The sequence below is a fragment of the Talaromyces atroroseus genome (genome assembly GCF_001907595.1).
Source record: "Talaromyces atroroseus strain IBT 11181 chromosome Unknown scaffold_13, whole genome shotgun sequence".
Lineage (NCBI taxonomy): Eukaryota > Fungi > Ascomycota > Eurotiomycetes > Eurotiales > Trichocomaceae > Talaromyces > Talaromyces atroroseus.
The window spans coordinates 552,914-577,672 of NW_017971445.1; the positions used below are offsets into that span (position 1 = coordinate 552,914).

General features: G+C 52.1%; 12 protein-coding genes across 12 annotated transcripts, besides 1 other annotated feature; 7 read left to right on the forward strand and 5 right to left on the reverse strand.

Annotated features, from left to right (window-relative positions):
- Positions 1–1,280: 1,280 nt before the first annotated feature.
- Positions 1,281–2,858, forward strand: UA08_08230 (hypothetical protein; the record flags this gene model as incomplete). Its single annotated transcript, XM_020263130.1, has 1 exon — positions 1,281–2,858. One exon carries the CDS (start codon positions 1,281–1,283, stop codon positions 2,856–2,858), a length of 1,578 nt encoding a protein of 525 aa, XP_020116771.1.
- Positions 2,859–3,469: 611 nt separating this feature from the next.
- UA08_08231 (hypothetical protein) lies at positions 3,470–5,282 on the reverse strand (the record flags this gene model as incomplete). The annotated part of the gene is made up of 4 exons (XM_020263131.1): positions 3,470–3,912; positions 3,981–4,058; positions 4,128–4,728; positions 4,782–5,282. 4 exons carry the CDS (start codon positions 5,280–5,282, stop codon positions 3,470–3,472), a joined length of 1,623 nt encoding a protein of 540 aa, XP_020116642.1.
- Positions 5,283–5,523: 241 nt separating this feature from the next.
- Positions 5,524–7,189, forward strand: UA08_08232 (hypothetical protein; the record flags this gene model as incomplete). Its single annotated transcript, XM_020263132.1, has 2 exons — positions 5,524–5,769; positions 5,942–7,189. The coding sequence occupies 2 exons, from the start codon at positions 5,524–5,526 to the stop codon at positions 7,187–7,189; spliced, it is 1,494 nt and encodes a 497-aa protein (XP_020116643.1).
- A 119-nt stretch (positions 7,190–7,308) lies between these two features.
- UA08_08233 (hypothetical protein) lies at positions 7,309–7,941 on the reverse strand (the record flags this gene model as incomplete). The annotated part of the gene is made up of 1 exon (XM_020263133.1): positions 7,309–7,941. One exon carries the CDS (start codon positions 7,939–7,941, stop codon positions 7,309–7,311), a length of 633 nt encoding a protein of 210 aa, XP_020116638.1.
- An 82-nt stretch (positions 7,942–8,023) lies between these two features.
- On the forward strand, positions 8,024–9,680 carry UA08_08234 (hypothetical protein; the record flags this gene model as incomplete). The annotated part of the gene is made up of 2 exons (XM_020263134.1): positions 8,024–8,384; positions 8,467–9,680. The coding sequence occupies 2 exons, from the start codon at positions 8,024–8,026 to the stop codon at positions 9,678–9,680; spliced, it is 1,575 nt and encodes a 524-aa protein (XP_020116639.1).
- Positions 9,360–9,444: a repeat region (Identified by RepeatMasker using a combination of RepBase library and repeat library created with RepeatScout).
- Positions 9,681–10,258: 578 nt separating the features above from the next.
- UA08_08235 (hypothetical protein) lies at positions 10,259–11,071 on the forward strand (the record flags this gene model as incomplete). Its single annotated transcript, XM_020263136.1, has 1 exon — positions 10,259–11,071. The coding sequence occupies one exon, from the start codon at positions 10,259–10,261 to the stop codon at positions 11,069–11,071; it is 813 nt and encodes a 270-aa protein (XP_020116640.1).
- A 164-nt stretch (positions 11,072–11,235) lies between these two features.
- Positions 11,236–12,988, reverse strand: UA08_08236 (hypothetical protein; the record flags this gene model as incomplete). The annotated part of the gene is made up of 5 exons (XM_020263137.1): positions 11,236–11,855; positions 11,924–12,040; positions 12,095–12,112; positions 12,172–12,654; positions 12,721–12,988. 5 exons carry the CDS (start codon positions 12,986–12,988, stop codon positions 11,236–11,238), a joined length of 1,506 nt encoding a protein of 501 aa, XP_020116770.1.
- Positions 12,989–14,171: 1,183 nt separating this feature from the next.
- On the reverse strand, positions 14,172–14,674 carry UA08_08237 (hypothetical protein; the record flags this gene model as incomplete). Its single annotated transcript, XM_020263138.1, has 3 exons — positions 14,172–14,421; positions 14,470–14,512; positions 14,605–14,674. 3 exons carry the CDS (start codon positions 14,672–14,674, stop codon positions 14,172–14,174), a joined length of 363 nt encoding a protein of 120 aa, XP_020116772.1.
- Positions 14,675–15,434: 760 nt separating this feature from the next.
- Positions 15,435–17,435, forward strand: UA08_08238 (hypothetical protein; the record flags this gene model as incomplete). Its single annotated transcript, XM_020263139.1, has 8 exons — positions 15,435–15,858; positions 15,934–16,011; positions 16,071–16,505; positions 16,561–16,710; positions 16,768–17,076; positions 17,132–17,226; positions 17,285–17,362; positions 17,418–17,435. The coding sequence occupies 8 exons, from the start codon at positions 15,435–15,437 to the stop codon at positions 17,433–17,435; spliced, it is 1,587 nt and encodes a 528-aa protein (XP_020116773.1).
- Positions 17,436–18,182: 747 nt separating this feature from the next.
- UA08_08239 (Mitochondrial peroxiredoxin PRX1) lies at positions 18,183–19,226 on the forward strand (the record flags this gene model as incomplete). The annotated part of the gene is made up of 6 exons (XM_020263140.1): positions 18,183–18,205; positions 18,260–18,368; positions 18,437–18,529; positions 18,605–18,764; positions 18,864–19,122; positions 19,196–19,226. 6 exons carry the CDS (start codon positions 18,183–18,185, stop codon positions 19,224–19,226), a joined length of 675 nt encoding a protein of 224 aa, XP_020116616.1.
- A 992-nt stretch (positions 19,227–20,218) lies between these two features.
- On the forward strand, positions 20,219–22,999 carry UA08_08240 (hypothetical protein; the record flags this gene model as incomplete). Its single annotated transcript, XM_020263141.1, has 1 exon — positions 20,219–22,999. One exon carries the CDS (start codon positions 20,219–20,221, stop codon positions 22,997–22,999), a length of 2,781 nt encoding a protein of 926 aa, XP_020116615.1.
- Positions 23,000–23,083: 84 nt separating this feature from the next.
- UA08_08241 (hypothetical protein) lies at positions 23,084–24,628 on the reverse strand (the record flags this gene model as incomplete). Its single annotated transcript, XM_020263142.1, has 4 exons — positions 23,084–23,166; positions 23,236–23,670; positions 23,722–24,144; positions 24,217–24,628. The coding sequence occupies 4 exons, from the start codon at positions 24,626–24,628 to the stop codon at positions 23,084–23,086; spliced, it is 1,353 nt and encodes a 450-aa protein (XP_020116614.1).
- Between the last annotated feature and the right edge of the window lie 131 nt (positions 24,629–24,759).

Below are 24,759 nucleotides of genomic sequence, written 5' to 3' on the forward strand. Positions count from 1 at the left end.
ATAGCCGGCTGTGGCATTTCAATGGTCGAGTGTGCTGGGGGAGGAGCGAGCGCAGCGTGGCGGCAGAGAGTCAAGTGCGCGTCTTTGCGAAGTTTTTGGGAGGCTCGGAAGGTTAGACTTCGGCAGGCGCGACCATGTCTGTGGTCCGAACAATAACGCGAGGGGATTCGAGCGCTGAGCAGGCTAGGAAGGTCGAGCTGAAAGAGAGAGAGAGAAAAAAAAAATGCAGTCGTTGACAAGATCCAGCGGTCCCAGGCAGGCCTGGCTATCTTGGATCGCAGGCGGCCGTTTTGTTGGAGTTGCGAACTATTGAGAGCTCATTCGAGGGCAGTTACCGCGCCCATTACTGAGATAGCATTCTATTTCCGCAGCCCAGGTGCACTCTATACGGACATATGCAAAATATCTCGAGGATTCCGACAAAGAACGCGTTCCATGCAGTTGCAGAAGTTGCGTCAGGGAGGTGTCGTGATATAGTCACGTGATATCCATTGGTAGCCTCCCAGTCACGTGCCTGCGATTAGTCAGATTAGCTGTGCCTGTTTTCGGCTAATCTGCATTGGGCCATGCAAACGGGGTATTTGAACTACGTATTTATGTATCGTCGGTACAGGCCCAAGTGCGAACCTACCACGGAGCTCATGGCTGGGCAGGCGAGAATGAACCAAGATGGTCTTCTAGACAGCGTCCCAGACTGTATCTGCATTGAATCCGGAGATAAGGCTTCGTTCCCCCTGTGCTTGCAAGATCCATCTTGCAGAGACAGTTGCCGTATCGCAAATACAAGGGGCAACAAGCCTCGACCGCGGTAGGCCGCCCCACCGGGTCCCAATCGGGTGCCTGAGGCTGCGAAAGTTAGCTGTCTTTTTCTTGCCTTCTGCAGCCGCTTCCTCCTCATTCATCTTGCGACATATCATATGCGACGCACTTGTACTGTCCTATTTCCTCATTTGCCGAGCGCTTGCATATATAACTCATTGCCTGCTTTGCCCCAGCCTCAGGATTCGGGCCAAGCAATAAATATCTGTGACAGCGTTGACCGCTTGTTACTAACAATAGAAACACCGCCTGCACGACTGGGGGGGAAGTTCAACTGCCCTTCGCTTCGCAACGATATCCTATGGGCGCATTGGTGCCAGAATGAGATATTTCTTATCCTGTTAGAGCTATCGTCTTTGGTTGCAATGATCTTTTCCTTTTTTTGTTGTTGAATGGATACCACAGCGCAGATGAGGGACGCCGTGAGACGCAGGGCGTCTCTGAACGCGCCCTCTCATGACATGCCACGAAACCTATCCCTTGAATTTACCCTTCCGGAGCTCGACAGGCAACAAGATTCTGACCGATCGTTGATGGGAAACGTGCCTGTGCGAAATGCAGCTGTGTTGCCCTGGTACAAGTCCATCTGGATGCAACAAAACGAGGACTTCCCCGAATATGCCGAACGAGTGATCTCGCAGTTTATGGTATTCACAGTGCCGAGCTACTTGCAGCACCACATCACAGGCGGCGAACCTAATAAACCCAAGAAATTACACGACATTGCCGCGCTCGATGGTTTGCGAGGATGGGCTTGTCTTCTCGTGTTCAACTTCCACTTCTTCTTTACATATACATGGCATACACACATAGGGTGGGGCTTTAATAAACAGTACTTTGGATTGCATCAGCTACCTATCATACACATGATTTTCTCGGGCCACATCATGGTCGCCATATTCTTCGTTATTTCCGGTTACGTCTTGTCCTACCGACCGCTCAAGACAATTAGAAGCGGATCCTTCGACCAGACCTTCTCAGTGCTGTCATCAGCGACTTTTCGACGTGGGTTTCGTCTTTACATTCCCTCTATTGTCGGCTTGTTTTGCGTTTTCATAGCAATTCGCCTAGGTTTATACAACTATTCGCGTTGGGTTGTGGACAAGGGCCGAACAGTTACGGGGACGAATGAACAGCACCCGATTATTTTGAAATCAACCTACATACAGCTTTGGGACTGGTATTGGACGTTGTGTCGGTTAATGAACTTCTGGGACTGGGGTCTTTTCTATAACAATTACAACCCTCACCTCTGGACAATCCCTGTCGAATTTCGCAGCTCGATTGTGCTCTTTCTCGTAATTATCGGCGTCAGTCGGTTCACAACAAGGATACGACTGGGATTAGAGTTTGCGATAATCTGGTTTTGCATGCGCTGGGGTCGTTGGGACGTGGTGCTTTTCTTGAGTGGCTTGGTGCTCGCTGAAATCGACTTGATAAACGGTATTTGGAATACCAATACCAACACTTCTAAACCTGCATCTGCTCCAGATTTGGAGAAATCTGCCGGAACCACTCCTATCCAACATTTCGCCCGGCGTTGCCATCGCGAAATCTGGATCGGCGTGTTCATACTAGGGCTATACATCGGCTCATCACCGAATCTGGGCGTGTTGCACACCCCGGGGTATGTTTGGCTTGGTAAACTCACGCCGAAGACGTACCCAGAGCCTCATCGATTTCCACAAACGATTGGCGCAGTCCTGATCGTCGCAAGCATCAATAATTCCAAAACCATTCAGAAACTCTTCGTGAACCCGCTTTCTCAATACCTCGGACAAGTATCCTACGCCTTCTACATCGTGCATGGGCCAATCTTACACGGCCTCGGCTATACGTTGATGCACAATATCTGGAAAGTAACCGGCCGCGAGACGGCATTCCAGTTCTGTTTCGGCGGTCTTATTGGATGGAGCATTTGCCTACCCATCGCGCTTTGGCTGGCGGATATCTTCTGGCGAGCCGTCGATGTTCCCAGCGTCAAGTTTGCGCGTCAGTTGGAGAGTAGACTGCTAGCTAAGTTCCAGGCGTCTTCGTAAGTCAGAGGCATTTGGCTTCAGGCACTAAGTCATCATCCTTGTGTGTACAATTGCAATGTGCACATATACCCAATTCGGCACATTGACGTGAATAGGTTGTTTTGCCCATGGTTTCCTTCTTTATCCGTCCCCATCAAGAGGATGGAGGACTGTTTACTGTTATCGACCAGCTGTATAACTGTATCCATGTATATATATATAGATGTATAAAAGAATACACATATAACCAATACCAATAACCATAAATCAGTCACCCCCGGACAATTCTAGAAGAAACATTGAGGATAGGTATGCAACCATTCATACTTCACAAGAAATCAACCGTGAAACACGAGAGTAACTGATTCATAATGTCATATGCTTGTAATTTTTTTAAAAAAAATTGCTTGCTTGCTTCTCGTATAAATCCTGAATGTCGTAATTTTTTTTGGTAAGAAAAGCAAAATGAAAGAAATAATCTCGGGCCAAAAATGCGAAGAGATACAAAGAATAGTTCAGTCAACAGCGTAAACGAAATATCAGAATGAGGGGGAGGGAGAAAACACTGATGCGCTCATCATGAATTCCAAAAAAAAAAAAAAAAAAAAAAAGGAAGCAAGGCGAAAAAAAGTCTACATTGCTACACCCCAGAACCCTTTACCACCACAAACGCCAAGCCAATCACGAGGAAGTCCAGAAGACGATGCAGGCCCTGGGGGAGACCAGGACAAATTTGAAATTTCATAATCGCATTGCCATGCTGCAGTTGGTCCGCGTTCGGTTGTAGTTGGTCCCGACGACGCTGCACCGGGGCCAGTGGGAGGAGGCGGAGGGGGAGGAGCTTGCATATGAACTGAATTGTGTTGGTTGATGAGATCCCATACAAGGACGCAGCAATCATCGCCGCCGGAAGCAAGCGTGCCCCGGCGGCTGGGTGACCATTCTATGCAGTTGACGGATCCAGAATGCCCCCTGAGCTCGACCAATGCTTGGCCTGGCTGTCGCACATCGAGGATGCGGATTAGGTTGGAGTCTTGCGAGAATGTGGCAAGGAGATGGGCATCATGGGGGGATGCTAGAACCGCAGTCAATTTTTCATCCCAATCACTAATATCTTTGATCACAGATATCCGAAAGACTTACTGGCTATGCGTAAAAGCGGGGGCGGCCATGCTGTTGAAAGTCCTGATACCGACGGACTTGAGCCTCCAGGACTCATAACTGCAGGACTTAATTTAGCAAATGAAAGCCTTCGATATAGGTTTCGTGTATGCATAGAACACTACTTACGTTTCTCGTTCTTTTCTGACGGTTCGTATATAATGGTGCTGTGTTCCAGACTCCGCAGATCAAACATGCGTACACTACCGTCTGCACCACAGCTGACAAAGACATCGACACTATTAGCACAAAAGCGCACGTCATAAACTTCCTTGTCATGGGCAATAAGTTGAGTTTTCGCCGTTAGAGTCGGAATGTCCCAAATCGTACATGTCGTGTCGATACTAGAAGTGATGATCAGACTCGGTGAAATTATATTCCAGTCTAGTGATGTTATTGGCGCCGTGTGTTCGGGGGATTTAGAATTCGATAAAAGAGCCAACGGTGACAATTTTGCCGGCGCCTGGGCTTGGGACCGGCCGGTAATCGAATTTGTAGTTTGCTGCATCATCTGGGAATTTGGCAATGACCACAGCCGGAGATGATCGCCTGACGTTGCAAGCAAGTCTGTAGACTGCTTCTGGGAGGAAGGAGGCTCCCACAGTATCCTCGTAACCGGGTACGAATGTGTCGCCTCGGCTGTTTTGACGTATTCCACCTCAACATCTCCAGGCACGACGTCTGGAGTATCAGCCTCTGGTTGTTTGCGATGAGTATCGATTATTTGAATCTGCAATGCGGTTAGATTGGTCAATCAAAAAGGATCATCCCAGGAAACTTTACATAATTATGGCTATCTTCGAGATAGCTCCCAATGGCCACTTTGCCAGCGAAAGAATTCCCTGACGACATGGGCCACTTGCACCAGTCCACTGCATAGATCGGCCACGGGGCCACGTAGTTGCTGTTTGTGGGTATTTGAATGTCACCGTTGAAGGCAGAGAATGATCCAGGCGTCATCTGGTGATCCATCAACAACGAATCGCTGGGTGGCCTTATGTCTGCTAGGCCCAGCGGAGAGTACTTGGCTCCTGACGGCGTGTGAGGGAGCATGCCACCACCCGGCGGAGACGAGTACTTTGCGCTTTCCGGCGTCGTTCCATACTGTCGGTACCTGGGCTGCTCAAACCCAGCAGGACTAGATCTTGAATGGACATGTGTATGGCTGACGGTTCCTGATCGAGAGGGCGTGCTCGCCTGTTGCGATTGCGTGGACGGCGGGGGCAGGGTAGGGGCGGCAGAAGGAGCAGTGTTGGCAGCTAAGGACACTGGACGGCCAGACATATTCCCTGGCTGCAAGGCCCCGGGAAGTGTGCTGGAGCCAGAGTTATATTGAGGATGATGAGAAGCTGACTGCTGGATACTTATTGACGGAGGACCGTGACCAGGCTCTGGCCCTGTCGTGTACCGAGGGGCATTTGAGGAGACGGTGCCTGACAAAGGAATATGAAGCTCTTCCGAGGGACGAGTATACGCCGCCGGCCGCCGTGGAGTCTCATACTGCTGCTGTGACGAAGGATTGGACATGTTGGGCGGAGGCGTCGAGCTGGATAACGGTGGGAGGTGGAGGGAGGGAGTGCAAGGCTGGGTACCTGTCTGCGATCGCATAGAGGACGAGGCTGCTGCGGGAGCTCCGAGACAGCAAGAGCTGTACTGCACACACACTGTTCAGCGCACCATGAGCATTCAAGAGGCCATTCCGAGAGCCGCGAGGTCAATTGTCTTGGGGGTGGAGCTCGAGGCACAGCGGCAGGCAGAGAATGCGGGTTTGGTCGTCTTCTTCAGATGGTTTGGATGGCAGGAGGCGATTGGGCCCCCGCGTTTTGCCGTCCGGCAGCCAACCAGCGGTCAGGGCCCGGCTTAATCAGCGACCTCGCCGTCAATGTGCCTACATGTTGTGTCTTGCTCTCGTGTACCATACTATACAATACTTTACGCGGCAGAGGTGTTGTCTCTTCACCGTTGCACTCATCCAAAGCCAGCTCCAGTCCGATGCCATGGCTGCTCCGTACGGTCTTCTACTACTACCGACCCCGCCCTCCCCCGCCGTGCGCCAGTTGAAGGAGGTATATGGACCGGCGCTGTCGCATATCTTTTCAGATGCTGCGGTCCAGCTAAAGGGCTCCAGCAATATATATAAGCTTGACATCGGCTTGGTCATTCCCCATTCACTCGGCGGTCAATACCAGCCGCGGTCGAAAGCCTTCGCCAGCATACAGCATCTCCTGGCCAACTTCTATACGCTGGTGGGCGCCACCAGTGCTTCTTATGATGTAGAGCTAGATGTACCGGGTGGCGTGGACGTCCGGGTCTTTTTAGTTGATCCCAGCGAACAGAGCCAGTTCAAAGACTCGCAAAGAGTACAAGGACCCGTCATTGACTTGGCAACACTGGCAACTTCACAACGATCCTGGGATCAGATTTATGTTCCAGATACGGACGGAGGAGAACTCCTAATTGCGGCTTTCTTGAAACTTGACGTTTCTATTCCTTCCAAGAAGCTCCCTATAGGCAATGTATCAGTTACTCCGCAGACAGTTATCACTCCCGACGATAGGCGCTCTACAAGCCATTCCGCCGTCATAGTGGGCGGGACATTTGACCATCTTCATATTGGGCATAAATTGTTGCTGACAGCCACAGCATTGGCACTTGATCATAGGAGAGAGGAGCAGGTCGGGAGCCGACCTAGATCTCTCGTAGTTGGCATAACAGGCGACGAGATGCTCGTCAACAAGAAGTTCGCAGAATACCTCGAGAGCTGGGAAGAGAGATGGCAAAACACCGCGGCGTTTCTCCGCGCCATCATCGACTTCAGTCCGCCTGGGGAGAGCCCTCCTGATATCCAGCGGACAGAGAAACCAGGCCCCAATGGCAAACAGGTTTCGTTTCAAGTCGCGCCGGATTTAACTGTCCGCTTGGTGCAGATTGCGGATCCGTTTGGCCCTACCATTGCGGAGGAAGATCTTGGGGCTCTGATTGTGTCAGCAGAAACCAGATCTGGTGGACAGGCAGTGAACGCAGAGAGAAACAAGAGAGGATGGGCATCCCTGGAGGTCTTCGAGGTGGACGTGTTGCAGGCGGGAGAAGCAGAAGCAGTAGCGGATACGTCGGCCAGTGGTTTCGAAGCCAAAATCAGCAGCACCGACATTCGCCAGCGCCGAATGAAGAGTGCCAACAGCAGCCTTTAAGCTAGCACTAGGCACTGGTCACAATGATACCTTGGATTCCGGTCACCATGCAACTGGTGAGCAGTGTGCCACGTAAGTAACGTAGATGGTAGTTAGATGGGTAGACATGTCAGATAGACTTATATATCTGAGCCAATGAGACGGATATGGGCCGGCAAAGCATGCAAGCATCCTGCTCGAGGCCACAGGCCAATCACGCCGTAGACACTGGCTGCTGGTGCATGTATGACTGACCGGGCTAGAGCGTCTAGAAAGCGAGAGACGGGCGGTTTTGCGGCGGCCATTGGCTGCGCCAGGACCAGCCCAGTGTGCCTAGTGCCACGCAGAGCGGCATCTCGTCCTCCATCGCAGCTCGCTCTCCCTCCCCCTGGTTCGCCTGCCCTCGTGGACGGGCCATTGCCGTGCAGTAGTTGGTGCGTCGCGGTCGCACCGTCACCGTGAGGATAGCCGCCTGCAGGGCTCCCGTTCTTCACGCACATCGGCGCAGCTCCAATCGCGGCGCTCAGCGACGATGCCTCGCGGTCGGTGGCTGCAGCATGGCCCTGGACTGCTGGGACCTTTGCGGTCATGTGACTGGGATCCGCTCGCTGCAGGTCGATGCAATGCGGTGACATGCGACCTGCTTTCCCTGCCAGCTTGTTTCTGCAGCCCATTGCTCGAACGATGCCATGGCCCCTGTCGACGACTCGCGCTATAATAGTCGCAGCAGTGGCTCCCCCAGATTTAAGACAGGCAAGACCAGACTGCGACATACACCTCACGTTCTGTTCGTCTCTCTATGCTCATCGCCGCGCGCCAGCCAGCCGGTGAGTCGGCTGCCTGCTCACAAGGACGATGAATGAGCCCCGTCACATCACCCACTTGGCCGACGAACTGCTGAGTCTGATTCTATCCTTCCTGCTCACGGAACCAGAGAGCCCGGACGGGCGCGAAATCCTGCACGATTATGCCTTTCCGCCATACAGAAGAAACGGCGCCAGTGCCGTGGCCTCGCGCGGCGAAAAATCCGATCTGGACAAATACAGACTGGTGTGCACGCGGTTTATGAGGATAGCGACGCCCTGGAAATTCCGTCGCTTCACCTTGAGGTTTTCGGCAGAAGGGTTTACTCGTCTGAATGAATTGGTCGACATGCAACTGGCTCGTCACACGCGATATTTCACATACATGGTGCGACCCTATTATCAAGGACGCGGTATGTTAGATTAGAACCCCGACTCAAAATAAATGATCAGAGAATATTCGCGCTGATACTTTTGCTGCCTCCCTCTATATAGATTGGGGACAGTTTCTCACGGAGATCGCATCGGATTACCCTACGCTCTCCGATATCCATACTGCCAGGCTCGCCGATCAAACATCACTGATCAAGACTTCGGAGGACATAATCTCTCTAAAGAGGGCATTGGTATCATTCACTTCCTTGCAACAGGTCAAACTCCTTCGATTACAAGATAAGGCGGATGAAGACATCATGGAGCGAGCGAGACGGTCACGCACGGCCGAAGGTCTCAAATTCGACTGGGAACCCGCGTGCTCGCGTGCAATCGGGAACCTGGGCTTGGCTCTTATGGGATCGAATTGCCAGTCTGTCCGGTTTTTGGCCCCCCAGCTAAGCCCGGAGGCCGCTCTGAAACTGCTGCATACACCTCGCGTCACCATGTCTGCTCTGGGTGAGCGGCTTACATGCTTAGATATATATTTTCATTCTGTTTCCGATGTGACTGCGTTGATGTCACGACTATCGAGCACTTTTAGGGACTTCTTCCAAGCAGCGAGAAACCTCGTTACAATAAACGTCGGGTTCCCAGCCAATAGTCCTCTAAACATGCACCTAGAGGATGTTTTCCATCATATCCACTGGCCGCGATTACGGAGCCTTGGAATTCAGGGCTGGCGCCTTCACTCATGGGAGATCGGCTCGATAGCGCGACGTCACCAGTCTCAACTGCGCGAAATGCGCCTGCCATATATATACCTGCTTGAAGGGAGCAGATGGCGAGATGTTCTTTCCGTCCTACACGACGAAATGGAACAACTAGAAGTTCTCAACCTACAACACATTAACTATGCAACACACTTTGATACCGAGGTCATGAACGGCATTGAAATCCCTCCCGGAAGCGAGGAGGAGGGAGAAGAGGAGGAGGAAGAAGAAGAAGAAGAAGTAGATGATGATGATGATGATGATGATGACTACCATCACCACCACCATCAAGAAAGTGACAACAACGACAGCCATGATGGCGATGATGGGAGTGACAACCACCATTCAGACACGCAATCCTCATCTGACATCTCCATGCACGAGATAACGTCAGAGACAGAACCCTACCCTTACTACTACCAGCACCGTGACTTGCACACCTTGACAGAACAGGAACTCGGCATGCTCAGCGTTCATGATTTGGGCGACAATGGGATGTACGTGAAGCGGGAGCATTGGCATGTATGGGAAAAATGGGTGGTTGTTTCAAGGCGTCGCATATAGGTCTTGTGTTGTGTTAGCAACACTTGAATAATACGTGAGGAAACGAAAAAAAGAGAGATTTTGGGTTTTCAATGCTTTATAGTTACTATTATTTTCTGTACGTCCTTTGTTTGACTTGAGCATGTATTTACTTGCGACTTATGCTTTGCATGGCGAGAACATGGAAGGCCACCTCTGTAGACGTTTCTGGATCAACACAGACTTCATTACAGGCATCTCCTGAGCAGTTTGGCTGTCATGTCATACATGTCAAACTCTCAAGCTCGAAAAAGGCAGCGATACGGTTCTGGTACCATGTAATTTACTGTAGCCAATGACAATACGAACGACGGGTCAAATGTGAGACATTGGCCAATGAGTGAGTATAAATACGATTCTTCAGGTAATTTACTCATGTATCTTCACGTAATCAACACAATGAGATTGTTGATAAACTTCGTCTTACTCAACCTCGACCCCGTCATTCACCTTTCTCTCCAATTCATCCAGTCTTCATTCATTTGTCCTTCATCCGATATACGCACTATATAATACGATAACAATATAGTACAGGAAAGTATATACTCAGATTGACAACAATGACACCGCCAACAAAAACACCAGACTCCCTCATCAATCACGCCTCCGCCATCCAATACTGGAACAGCATGCCTGCCACCGTCAACGGCATGCTAGGCGGCTTCCCGCAAATCTCTCGCATTGACTTGCGCGGATCAGCGAATTTCCTAGCCAAAATCCGCCGCCTGCTACAGATCGAAGGGGACACCACCGCCGCAACGACCACAACAGCAACGACCAGTAAAAGCCACAAACTCAAGCGCGGCGTTGACTGTGGTGCCGGCATTGGGCGCGTCACCGAAGGGCTACTGGGCAAGGTGTGCGAAACGGTGGATGTAGTTGAGCCTGTGGAGAAGTTTGCGCAGGTCATTCGGGATGGGCCCTTGATGAAGAAACAAAAACAGAACAAGGAAGGGGTGGAGAAAGACGAGAATGAAGACGAAGATGGGCAAGATGGGGTTGTGGAAGATGTCTATATCGTCGGACTCGAAAATTGGCACCCAGAAAAGAAATACGACCTCATCTGGAACCAGTGGTGTGTTGGACATCTCACCGATGCCCAACTAGTGGCTTACCTCAAGCGAGCTGCGAGCGCGTTGACGCCGAATGGACTTTTGGTTTTGAAGGAAAATAACTCGACCGAGCTTGATGGCACGGATGCCTTTGATGCAGTCGATAATGCTGTTACTAGGACCGATGAGAGTTTTAGGAGGTTGTTCAAGGAGGCGGGCTTGGTGCTGTTTAAGTCGGAGGAGCAATTGGGGTTTCCGAGGCAGTTAAATCTGCTTCCTGTAAGATATTATGCTTTGCGGCGCCCGTCACGACCTACTTAGTCGGACACGCTACGAAACTGATTTGTCCCGGCTTGACTTGACCAGACGATAAGCGAAATAATGTTGATGCGACAAAAGCAGAACTACCTAAGCAAAGGACAACGGAAGTACAGAGTCTCCACCATGATTTACCACCGTTCAGAACAAAGCGACATTCATTCCCTTCAGCTCGTCAGGAAAGCCCCTGTGATGACCGACGCAAGACGCTCGGTAGTGGTCTGACCATTAACACCGTTCTCGTTCGACTCTCCACTCCTCTTATCTAAAGAGTCTTCCCCTTTGGAGCCGTTCTCTTCAGGCTTATCTGCATGCTTCTGAACACCCTCAACGGGCTGCTTGTTGCTTGCAGCAGTTGTGGGCTCGGTTGGAGGTGCAGGTGAAGGCGCCGGCTCTGCTGCACCAGAAGCAGATTGCGGTTCTGGGATGGGCTCTGATGCTGGCTCAGGAGCAGTTTCATTCGCTGTCTCTGCCTCGCCATTTGTGTCTGCCTCGGCTTCACCGAAATCCTTCATTTCAGTATCGGCCTTTTCGTCGATCTTGTTCTGCTCATCGATCAAATTCTTGATATACTCCCATTCCTTTGGTGTGACGCGAGAAACGCTCACGCGCGACTGTCGGATAGTCTGCAGGCCGTCTAAAGGAAATCCTGGCAGAGCGTGTGCTTTAAGTGTCTCCAGAGTTAGGGTTTTGTCGAATTTGCGCCGAAACTCGACATGGACGACTTCCCACTTGGGATTTTCTCGGCTGGATTTCTCGTCATAGTATGGATGAGCGGGATCAAAAGCTGATTCTGTTATATTAAACAAACCGTTAGCAACAAAGACAGGCCCACCATGGGATAGGGCCACAAACCATCTACTGAGTGCTCCTTCACGATTTCCATTTCTCCCACGATACCAGGAACCTTGCAGCTGGAATGGTAGAAAAACGCGTAGTCACCCTGCTTCATAGCGCGTATATTGTTTCGAGCTGCATTCATACGGTTAGTCTTTATATAAAACGCGCGAACGCGGTTTCACATACCGACAGGATTGCGAACACCTAAACCAGCTTTGTTAGCGGTGCAATACAATTCACAATCAAAACGGAGTCATCCATACCATCCCATGGCTCTGGCTCGGTAGCCGCACGGAGGTCATCGATCGAGAACTTGACGTCCACGCCTTTGACAAGTCGCGACTCGGGCTCCGCCTTCATGAGCCAATATGACCGGCCATCGGGTCCGTATGCATCATCTTCAGCCACCTCAATGGTTAGGTCAGGCTCTTTATCATTGAGGTATAATGGCTTGCGAGGTCTTCTGGTGACGGGTTGCTTCTTGACAAGCTTCCCGGCTGACCCCTTCTTTGGTAGAAGAATATTCGATACTTGCTTGGGTTTCCCAACGGTCCTCTTCCTCTTCTTGGAGGAGGTGGTGGTTGTGGCGGTGGCCTCGGTTGAGGGCAAAGAAGACTTGGGCGGTCTACCGCGTCGTTTCGCAAGCTTACCTGCAGCAATTTTTTTCGTAGTAGCAGCGGCTTTGGATCTGCCGGCGGCAGTCGTAGTAACCTTTTTAGGCTGTTTCGTGGGTTTTTCTTTCGTTTCTAAGGAGGACTAGACTTAGTCATTGCAATGGAAGTTTTGTTGTGACAACGACAGCAACTCTATACCTTTCACGGGCGTCGTGGCTTTCAGGGATGGACGGCCTCTTTTCTTCGGGGTGTCGGGGGCTTTGCTGGCAGAGGCAGTTCTCGGTTTTGCAGCAGCGGGGGCAACAGTTGCTGTCTTGGTTTTTGCTGCGCGCGGTGGAAGCGTTACAAAAGACAATCGCTTAGGACGCGAACTTGCAGCGGTCTCTGGAACTGGTTTGCGCGTGCGTTTAGATGGGCCCGTCGCGTCGCTGTTCGCGACGGTAGACGTGCGCTTCTTAGCTGGCATTTTGCGTGGGAAAATGCTATGATCCAATGCCGCGCGAGATTAGTAAAGCGGCGGGCTTGAAACAGAATGCAGTCCTCCGAGAGAGGCGAATGTAGTCCTAGAACTTGGGGATGGGAGGATGTTGATCGCGGGAGTTGGAGAATTGCGCGCGGGAGGCGCCATCGCTGCGCCGGAATTACATTAGCCCGACTATTTACTCCTTAAAATATCGAGCATGTCTAGATATTAAACAGTCTACTTACTGTGACTACAAGGCTTTGTAACTAGGTGAAGAGATGTCTGAAATATGATGCGAGAAATATCTTGAGGCTGGAAAACAGCTACCTGCTGCCATAGACGCTAAGTATAGGAAGGCCTCTCTCAGAGAGACCTTGTCCTTGGTCGTGCTCTGGCTCCTTGAAATCGCCAGTGAATACAAGAAGAGGTTCGCGTTGAGCCTCTGGATGAACCATGTGCCATTATGGCGCATGTAGGACAATAGAATTTGTCCATGTACACTGCGACCTGGCCTGGATAACCTAGCGGAAGGCAAGTAATTATAATCATAACTAGAGATTCCCCCACCGAATTTGATGGCCAAGAATTCGATCATGGGGACATTCTTGTGTTTGAAGGCCCAGCCAGAAAGCTTTGCGGTGGTGTGCTCAAGAGGAGCTCCGTCAAAGGGCAAATCTACGTCGGATGCCTTTTGGGCAACCGGTTAGATCAGGTAGGGTAGTCAGTTATTATACTAGGACTCTAGGTAACTACGAGCGGAAGATATTCATTAGTACACCACGCCCGATCAGCCAGCAAGCACTCGCAAATACAACACTCAGGGCAACTGTTATTAACTTGTGTATTACCTGATAGAGCACCGGCTTATTCGGCACGATAGAAATCACTATCAGCCCATATTTTGGCACGGGGCGTGCCTCCTATGCTAACATGGTAAGGGCCTCATTCATATGGATGAACGTATCTGCGAATGACTATTATCGAATTCTCATTTTATTTCCAAGCCATAAGTTAATTGTAGAAGGTTTTAAGGTAGTTCGGTGGTATTCAGTCCTCTAAGTCTTCCTCCGACCACAGACCAAACGCTAGCACAAATAGACTATCCTCTGTAATCTCATGTTGCATGTCTTGATAACACCCATGGGCAAGATTAACGAGATAGCTATGCAGAGTCCGTGTCCTAGTACTATGTTGTGAGTTTATGCCGGATCATGTCAACATCATCTCCAGGGACGCGGTCCATTAATGTACACCATATGCCGCCTCCACGATATACCAACTCTTCACCTTGTACGTGTCTGATACTGAAACGTTGTTTTGGCCCGTGGCCAATCTGATGAACCAGCTTTATCAAGTCCTTTTCAAACCCGGCATGCCGGCGGCAGAGCCGGTCGTTTTCCTCGATGTCATCGACCAGATACCGCTCAGCCTTGAGGCTATATATGGAAGCTGTTAGAATCAACAGAGGATCACCGTACTCGTACCTGATCTTGATCATGTACGGGGTATCATCTTCTGAGCTTCGAGCTAAAGTCAGGATGTGCCGCTGAGCCAGTACAGGGTCAAGGACTTCGGATAACTGATGCTCGATCTGAGTACCATTTGTCTTTGATTTCGACCTCGTGGTCCTTCCCGATTGTCAGCCCGCTCGTCTTCGAATTGGATGTGTTCACCAGCGTCATAATCCATGTTTGAGAGGGCTATCAGTTTTTGACCGAACAGGAAGAGATTAATTACACAAGGAGGGCTGCCCAGGTGATGAAGGGGAAGATCGCTGAATATATACAGGGCGGAGTGCAGCCTACAAGGCAGAGACTCCCAGGCAGATACCTATGTACTTAAGTATCTACGAAGTGCCGATGCCTACTTTCAATAAACGTGAGGAATATCACACAGTCTTTGCTCATTGATACGCGCCTCTAGCGTTCTGCCTAGGCAGTTGGCCTATACTAGGCATCATGAGGTCTTGTTATATGGATCCGCATGACTCCAACTAGACAGGTAACCCGACAGCCAATTGACAGTAATATTTTCCCCAAGAGTGCCTGATTGGTTGATGTTACAATTCTATATGTGCATCTTGAGCAAGAATGGATAAATGTCACGTGCCGGAGCACGGGACCAACTCCGGGCGATCTGGACGGACCCCAAACTTTTGGATGCGAAAGGCTGCGACGGCATCGACGGCAACGGTGGCATCTCCAGCACTTCCAGAGCGAATAAAATGGTGAAGTCTTGCAATGGAATCCACAAGCAGCCGCCTAGCCGTCTTACTAAAGCTCGAAGGCGCTTCTCCACTTGCCGCAATAACAGCCGAGTCAATCTTTTTCTGTGGCCTTGATTTTGTATAGCCTTCGCAGTCATGGGATAGAGGTCGAGAAAAGAAGCAACAGCTCGTTGTGCGTGTGTGTGCGCGCGTGCTGTCTCGAACCTACAAGGATCAATCAACATGGCTGCTCTAGAAGCAAGCAAGACGGTGGACATCAACTGTGCGGATATGGACATCGAGTATCTCTACCTCGACTTTGACACCGAGTTGCCGGGAGTATGGGATACAACGCCCGGAGGAGCAGCTCCGCCCGAGTGCCCCAACCTCACGAAATATACATCGCCTTTCCTCTGGTCAAAGACTCGCAAGTTGCTCATCACATGGCTGGCCTGCGGTGTCACTTTGCTGGCTGCCTTTGCCGCGGGTGAGTATACGCCGCCGTCGGCTCAGTTGCTCTCGGTATGGCACGTGAGCCAGGTGGCTTTCAATGTCGGCGTCACCAGTTTCACGACGGGGTTTGCCATTGCGCCGATGGTTCTGGCTCCGTTCTCGGAGATCAATGGTCGTCGACCGGTGTTTATCGCCAGTGGCATTCTCTTCACGGGTGAGTATATACATCTATAGTCCCTTGAATACCGAACACTAGAGGTATAAGAAGCAGATTATTGACTCATAGTAGGCTGCACCTTTGCCTGTGGTGGTGCGAATTCTCTCGGCGGCATGATAGTTGCTCGGTTCTTCCAAGGCGTGGGCGGGTGTATGTACCAATGAACCCTTGCCCCTGGCGTTCATGTTACACTAACCCGTATCTTCTAGCGACGTATTCGACAATGGTTGGCGGAGTCATCAGTGACATCTACCATGCCGAGAACCGCAATACTCCCATGGCACTATTTGCCGGGGCTGCGTTGTTTGGCACCGGCCTGGGACCGCTCATTTCCAGCAATATCGTCTCGCACACCACATGGCGATGGGTGTATTGGTCACACGGCATTGTCAGCGGTGCCTTTGTGGTCATTATGTATTTCTGTCTGAGCGAGACACGCGGAAGTATTCTTTTGAGTCGCAAGGCGCACGCACTCAACAAATGGTACGAGAGTCTTGAAGCAGTTGGCTATCAAGGGCTGGTATTCCCATCGCAAGTCCGGCCAGAGAAACGGCAGGTTCGTCGTATTCGCTGGAAAGTGAAGGCCGATGAAGAACGCGAATCTATTATCAAGTTGATTAGCATTTCGTGCTACCGCCCATTCCGTAAGTCTATGTTTGTCCTCGCAGCTCCAGCATGCAGCTAACTATTACGGTGTAGACCTGTTGGTCACGGAGCCTGTCGTGTTTTTCTTTTCTCTATGGATATCATTCAGTTGGGCCGTGCTCTATCTGCAGCTCGATTCTATCCCGCTTGTCATGGAAACCAACCATGGCTTTAACGTTGCCCAGGCCGGTGATGTTTTTACAGGTAAGCCTCCTTATCGGAAAATAAAAAGGCAAAAATAAAAATACTAATCTTTCTTAGCAATCTCTGCCGGCGCCATTCTAGCCACCCTTCTCAGCATCTACCAGGAGAAAGTCGCCATTCGCTTCGGCAAAATGTCGAGCACTCCGGAAGGTCGTCTGTATTTTGCTTGCATTGAATCCATCCTCATGCCCGTGGGCATGTTCTGGTTTGGCTGGACTTCGTTTTCGTCGATTCCATGGATTGTGCCTTCGCTTGCCGTGGCGTGTGCCACCATGGGCATCTTTTCGGTCTATCTGGCCGTCTTCAACTATCTGGCCGATACTTATCATCGATATGCCAGCTCTGCGCTTGCGGCGCAGTCTTTTTGTGAGTTTGACCTGACCCCTTTTCCATTGGACGGTCATTAATGCTATTCTATCAGGCCGGAATCTTCTCGGAGGCGTCTTCCCGCTGGTCACTAATGCCATGTTCAACAATCTCGGGTTTCCAGGAGCGTCGAGTCTGTTGGGCGGAATTGTAAGCTGCTCAATTCACACTTCTCTTTTTCCCCCGTATATCACTAACGCAGACACAGGGCGCGGTGTTGACGCTTGTGCCGTGGGTGCTGGTGTTCTACGGGCCGAGAATCCGGGCTCGAAGCAAATTCGCTAGTGTAGGTGACTTTTACTGTCTGACTGATGTGCGTGCTAACACGATTGTGTCTCTAGGAATTAATGCATCAATAACGACGAGGGCATGTGGTCGTCTATACATAATACATAATCGCATACCTATTAGAGCGCGCACTGGATATACCTCTTTGCTTACCTATGCTCATAGTCTAATAAAAGTTAACTACCGTTCACGATGATCAGGACACGAGGAGACATCTTCTGTCAAACTAGAGATAATTGCGCCATCTGCTTCCTCCTCGATTGGCTCGTTTCAAGATTCGGCCGATACTCTCGGGTGAGAGCGCTTCGAAAGAGGGTGTAGTTGGCTATCAATGGTGTACCTACTCCATGAAGCTGGCATGCTTCCCAAACAGATAACCGCAGTGCCGTATCAACGAAGCCAGCACGCATCCACGGACAGTTGCCCATGTCCGTACTACAGAGTACGGACATTGATGCCTGAGGTGCCAACTAGACACTAATCCGAAATAGGCAAGCGCGAACCACTCGTCCGAGAGGGTTCGCGGGGTCGCCCGCCTGCAGCTTCTGATTGGCCGGCGGCAAAATGAGGTAATCGGCAGCCAATCAGCAGCATTCTGCCGGGCGGGCGCTGGCGATTGCGTGATTGACTCGCGGATGAAGTCAAGCATGGCGAATGCTGCACGCTCATTCGTGGATGGCGGGGGAAGAGCACGAGGGGCAGCCTCCTGCTGCGGGGAGGCCATTTGTATAAAGACACCGCGTTCCCTGCCTTCTTCTCGTTCATTCCATCGCTCGGCATCTACAAGACAACACCCTTTGATTCCATATCCTATCGCAATGGCTACTGAACAGCGCGCTCCGTAAGTGCTCCGCTTGCTCAGCTCATCATCTCGTCCTGGTCTAACATTGCGCAGCCTTCGTCTGGGCTCGACTGCCCCCAACTTCGATGCCCAGACCTCCAACGGTCCCATCAACTTCCACGACTACATTGGCGATAGCTGGGCCGTCCTCTTCTCCCACCCTGTATGTATGCCGTGTCATGTCACGCCTTCGTCGTCCGTTCTGCAGGGGGACCTGCTAACAATTGACAGGATGACTTCACTCCCATCTGTACCACCGAGCTCGGTGCTTTTGCTAAGCTCGAGCCGGAGTTTACTGCTCTCGGCGTCAAGCTCATTGGTCTGGTCAGTATAAGTTCTTTGCCGTTCACCCTTCCTTCCCGAAGTGAAGAATGGCATGGCTAATGTCTGTCTGTATAGAGCGCCAACAACGTCGACTCTCACCACGTCTGGATCAAGGACATTGACGAGGTCACTGGCTCCAACCTCAAGTTCCCCATCATCGCCGACGCAGATCGCAAGATTGCCTACTTGTACGACATGCTGGACTACGATGACATCACCAACGTTGACCAGAAGGGTACGTACGCCCCTCCAAGAAAGAAGAAATATATATATATATATATATATATATATACACATATAAAAGACACAGAGAGAGCCATACTGAACTAGACAGGCCTCCCTCTGACCGTCCGCACCGTTTTCGTCATCGACCCCAAGAAGAAGATCCGTCTCACCCTGACCTACCCGGCCTCTACCGGTCGTAACACCGCCGAGGTGCTCCGTGTTGTGCAGGCACTCCAGACCACCGACAAGAAGGGCCTTACTACTCCTATCAACTGGCTCCCCGGTGACGACGTGGTCATCCCGCCCAGCGTGTCCACTGAGGATGCCGTGAAGAAGTATGGCGAGGAGAACGTTCGCATTGTCAAGCCGTACGTTTTTCTCCCCCCCCTCTCTCTGCTGCAATAGCACAACGCGGGCCCACAAGCTAATGTTGTATGACAGTTACCTCCGTTTCACCAACGTCGGCAAGTAAGATATGCCTGACCATTTTGTTGTGTGTACGAAAGCGAGTCGATCGATGATGACCTAGGATTAATTTTCTTCCTCTTTTTCTTTTTGTGATGCCCTGATGATACCGAATAGCTATTGAGCTAATGACAGAAAATAAGAATAACAAAATAAAGTTACCAATCAGACTGGCCAATATGTATTTACTCGGTAACTAACAATCATGCATTATCAATATGCAGTATGCATGCCATGCCACACACGAGTCATACCAACAGTAAATACGTACCGAAATACCGATACGTCCCTGTAAACAGCGTAAAGATCAACGAAAGCGTACCACGGTCCACGCGGCCATTGGCCCATTTATTCAAGGGGTACAATACAGCGCTAAAACAGCGGTCCGCACAAAATGCAGCCAATCAGCACTCTGAGCGCACGTCCAAGCGCCCGTCAATGCTCGACGCCTGCGCCGATTGGCTGGTTCCGTGGTATTGCAGCGGCCTATCATATGACGGGAGCGTATTAAACTATACCGTTATTTATCGAAAGAAAAAAGGACAGACTCAGCGTTGAGTGAGGCGGAGGGGGCTGAATATGACGGCCGCTTCTTTCTGTGATCTGTGACAGTTGCTGACCCTTGTTCTCTCTGCTCTGTCGCTATCCAGATCCTGTGGAGACACTGCGAGCAGTGAGATTTGTTTTCCATCGCTTTTCATTTTTGGTGCGGTTGGTCGACAGCTCCTCGTTTCGAAATTGCCTGGATCACAACCCATCAAACCGCGTGTTTCATTTCGAATCATAGCAATAACACGCACACTACTTGGCTGATCTAATGAATTAATGGCTTCTTTCTGAGCTGAGCTGGGCAGAAGAGATAATGCTGGCGCTACTTCGTCTCGACTCGTCCTGAGAACTTGAGCTGAGATATCTTTCAACTTGTTCCTCTACTTTTCTTTCTTTCTTTCCTTCCTCCCGTGTCCGTTCCCTCGCTTTGACACTTTTATAACCTCGACAATGTCGCGAAGCCAATCGAGTCTGAGTCTGGCCCCGACAGATGGCAGCAACAGAGAAGATGGTGTATCGCCCACCGCCCAACTAACGAGCTCGTCCTCGTCGCTGTCCATGTCCATGTCCGGCCCCATGAACCTGTCCGGCCTCGTATGCAACGTGCGACGAACCACGGGCCGCGAGCCTCGCGCTCTTGTGGGCGCCACCACCACCATCCTAGGCGACAAGCTCTACGTCTTCGGCGGCCGGTCGGTGTCGAGATCCCACTCGCACGTCCAGCTCACCTCGGATCTATACGAGCTAGACCTGATCCGCAGACACTGGACAAAAGTGGAGGTATCAGGCGACATTCCAGCACCACGCTACTTCCACAGTCTCTGCGCGCTCGGCGATACGAAACTCGTGTGCTTCGGGGGCATGTCTCCGGCCGTCGGTGCCGAGTCAAACGAGCAGACTGACCGGAATAGTCCGGCGGACGAACAGACAGACGTGCAGGTCATGTCGGACATACACATCTACGACGTTGTGGCGCGGACGTGGACGCGCTTGCCGGCGAAGGATCCGCCGCTGGGACGGTATGCGCATTGTGCTGCGATATTGCCGTCGAGTGCATGCTTCACGTCGGCCAATGCACCGCTGTCAGCGATCCATAATAACCCATCGTCGGGCAATCCGCATCAGGGCACGATTGGGCCTGATATTGACGGATACGGCGGCGCCGAGATGATCGTTGTGGGCGGCCAGGATACCTCAAATCACTATATTGAGCAGATCAGTGTGTTCAATCTGCGCAGCCTAAAGTGGACGTCGACGAGTCCGCTGGGCAGGAGTTGCGGTGCCTATCGCAGCGTGGTGGCGCCGTTGACGAATATGGATGTATCGGAGCTGGGGAGTGCGGGTGCTGCAGCAGAGCAGGACGGCCACCACCACCACCACCACCACCACCACCATCACCAGATCGAGGGCGCGGAGAATGGTACTGCGATGCTGATATATTCCAACTACAATTTCCTGGATGTCAAATTGGAGCTTCAGGTGCGGCTGCCCGATGGCCGTTTGGTAGAGAAGCCCATGTATGGCGAGGCGTCTCCGCCGGGACTACGATTCCCCAACGGTGGGATTATCAACAACCATCTGGTGGTCAGCGGTACCTATCTTACATCGTCAAAACAAGAGTACTCTCTGTGGGCTCTAGACCTAAAGACACTCACATGGTCGCGCATCGACGGTGGCGGGAGTGTCTTCAGCAGCGGCAGCTGGAACAGGGGCGTTCTCTGGGAGCGTCGAAACACCTTTGTCATTCTGGGGAACCGGAAGCGAAGCCTCGTCGACGACTACAACCACCGTCGCATCAACTTCTCGCATCTGTGCATGGTCGACCTCGAGGCGTTCGGCCTCTACAGCAACCCCTGTCGAACCGCGCCCACCTCGGGCTACGCCTCGGTCAGCTCGCCATTGGTACCAGCATCGCTGCAGCTGAAACTGGCGCAGCTAACAACCGGCGGCCGACCGCTGTCCACGGCGTCAGACGAGCTCGGCAAAGTCGCCTTCTCAATGCGTGAGATGGCAGACATGGAGCTCCAAGCCCTCGGCGGCGAGCGAATCCCCGTCAGTTCTCGAATGCTGGCTCGACGCTGGGGACCGTTTTTCATCCAACTCATCCGCGAAGCGTCCGACCCGGGCATCGCGGAAACTGCAACGCTTCGTGGCACGGCGAGCAACAGTAGCAGCGCTGGAGGAGACGGCACGACCCATCCCAACCGCAACTCGAATATTACCATCACGCCTTCTCTGGACTCGTCCAACAACAGCTTCTTCTCCAACACGCTAGCCAGCGGGAGCTCCCATAGCCTGTCATCTCCGCACTCGCGTCTTCTGGCGAACCTGGATGTCCCCTCTGCGCATTCAATTGCGCCGTCGCTAAGGCCTCGAGTGCTGTATCTGCCGCATACGCTTCAGACCGTGCGGCTTTTGGTTTACTATCTCTACACCTCGTCCCTGCCGCCAGTCAACTCGCCGCTTTGCACGCCGCTAGTTCTCTGCTCGATCCTGCAACTGGCGCGCCCGTATCAGGTTGACGGGCTTTTGGAGGCGGTGGTGGAGCGTCTGCATCAGGTGCTGGATGGACGAAATGCCGCTGCGGTGTTTAATGCCGCTGCCATGGCGGCGGGCGGCGGACGCGGAACAGGATTCATCAGCGGGATTGGCGGGACTCTTGAAGTTCTGAATGGAGTCCACAGATCGCTGAATGGGTCAAGACCGAATATCAATGGTGATGTTGCTGGTGCTGGTGCTGGTGGAGCAGGCACAGGCTTGCAACAGCAGAATTCGTTTTCGTCTCTGTCCACAGCGTCGGATTCATCCGACACCGAGCTTGGCCGACAACAGAGTCAACCTCAACAACGCATGCGCGCCGACTCGTCTATGGGCCGCCCCTTGCCCCTTCGGATCAATACGAATATGTCTCTGACGCGCAACAACGGCGACATTTATTACGACGATTCGCTCAGTGAGGCAGCCTCGTCCTCGACGTCGGCGAGCTTCAGCCACAGCGATTCGGACTACCTCGACGACGACGGAGGGAATGGCAACCGCAACAACGGCAGAGGAGTCGGGCGGCGACGAGGCACGGATGCCGAGGGTCGCGAGCGCCAGATCTGGACGGGCGATGTGAGCAGTGTGATTGGGCTGCAGAAACGGGGGTTGAAGGGGCTCATGGAGGGGAGGAGGATGAGGGAGAGGAGCGGTGGCAGGTCGGGCGTTGCGCTGGCTGTGGATGCTCAGTAGTATAGTTACGAGTTATGATGAGGGATATAAACATGTAATGAGGAATGCTATGCTCATGATTCGATTACTTCTCTACAAGTCAGGCTATTTGTACGAATCCTCGGTCCTCTTCAGGCCACTATATAGCAACTGCTCAACCGCCTCGTTGACATCGAGAACCGCGTTGTCTACACAGTCAGCCAGCTCGCCCCTCTGAACTAACTACTAGACAGCGGAGTAGATAAACCAAGACTCACCTCCATACGGCAGAATCTGACTGGCAATCATCGCGCCAATGCCAGACTTGCGATCCGCAAACCAGAACAGATTCGCAATTCCCTCCCACGAGCCCGTCCCCGCCGGCCGTCCAGTGACTCTGTTGTCAACATGCGACAGCGCAAATGTCAGGCCCCATCCCTCGGTTCGTTGCGCGTCTGCCGCGGGGTTTGCGAGAGGGCGCACAGGGCTGGGTTTGGCGAGATGCGGTTTGGCAGTCTCCGCGGGCCGGTTGGGGTATCGCGGGAGTTGGGGGATTTGGTCGGTGAACATCTCTATACCAACATTAATTGAGGCTTGACAGAAAGTGGATAGGAGTATACCGTTGATGGACTCTGGGCTGAGGATGCGAGCGTTGGTCCTGGGGCATGTGCCGTTGTTGAGCAGGACGGTGATAATTTCTTCGTCGCCATCAGCTGTTAACCATGATGGTTACGAGATTATGATTCCTAAGGGAGAGAGCTCACTGCAATACTCGGCCACCGTCCCAAAACAGCCTGCGCCACCAGAACAAAACAGACTGCTGCGCTTCTCTGCCAGCGGAAACCGATACTGGTGGTCGACGACCTTCAACGAGCCATCACGCCCGTCTCGTCGGTGCATATACGCCAGTCTCTTCTTCATATCCGCCGTGGGGAAGAAGCGTATATCCTCTATGCCGAGCGGCTCGAAGATGTGTGCCCGGAAGTACTCGTCCAGCGAGAGGCCCGTCACACGCTCGACGAGTGCGCCGGCCCAGTCGACGTTGACGCCGTACTGGAACTTGGTGCCGGGCTGGTTGACGAGTGGCAGGCCCAACACGTCGTCTGCGTTGCCCGCGAACTCATCGAAGCCGATGGGGAAGGAGTAGTCGCGCAGACGAGGGTCGTCGAAGGGGTAGCCAAAGCCAGCTGGACGTTCATCAGCATATATCTACGCGTATATACCTTACATACATCTCTCTCTACGGGGGTATGACATACCGGTATGGCTCAGTAGCATCCTCAGCGTGATCCCCCTTTGCTTTTCGACCAGCCTAAAGCCGGTCCGCGCATCGCCATCCAGTACCTTGACGTCTCTCAGTTCGGGGGCAAGCCGCTCGACGAGATGCACATCATCGAGCGCCAGCTTGCCCTGCTCGACGAGCTGCATGCATGCGATCCCCGTGATCATCTTGGTGCACGAGGCCATCCAGAAGACGGTGTCGGGCGTCATGCTGCTGCTGCCTGGGACCAGGCCTCTGGCTCCAGAGGCATGGCTAAATATGGGCTCGCCATGCCGGCCAACGGCCTGGTATACGAGGCCGGCCACAGACGGCGTTGGGCCGGCGGTGGTTTTGTCGAGGAGTTGGCGGAGAGAGGCTTGGATGTCTGCGGGGGATTGAGAGGCGGCCATTTTGAATTCTCTGATTTAACTGAAGGTTCTTCTACTCAAACTAGAGACATGGAGCAATTATGTAGATTAGGTGGTGATTTCAGATGCGGGGAGCTTCCCCTCTGCTTATGCGGGGCTGGGCTGTGATCGTA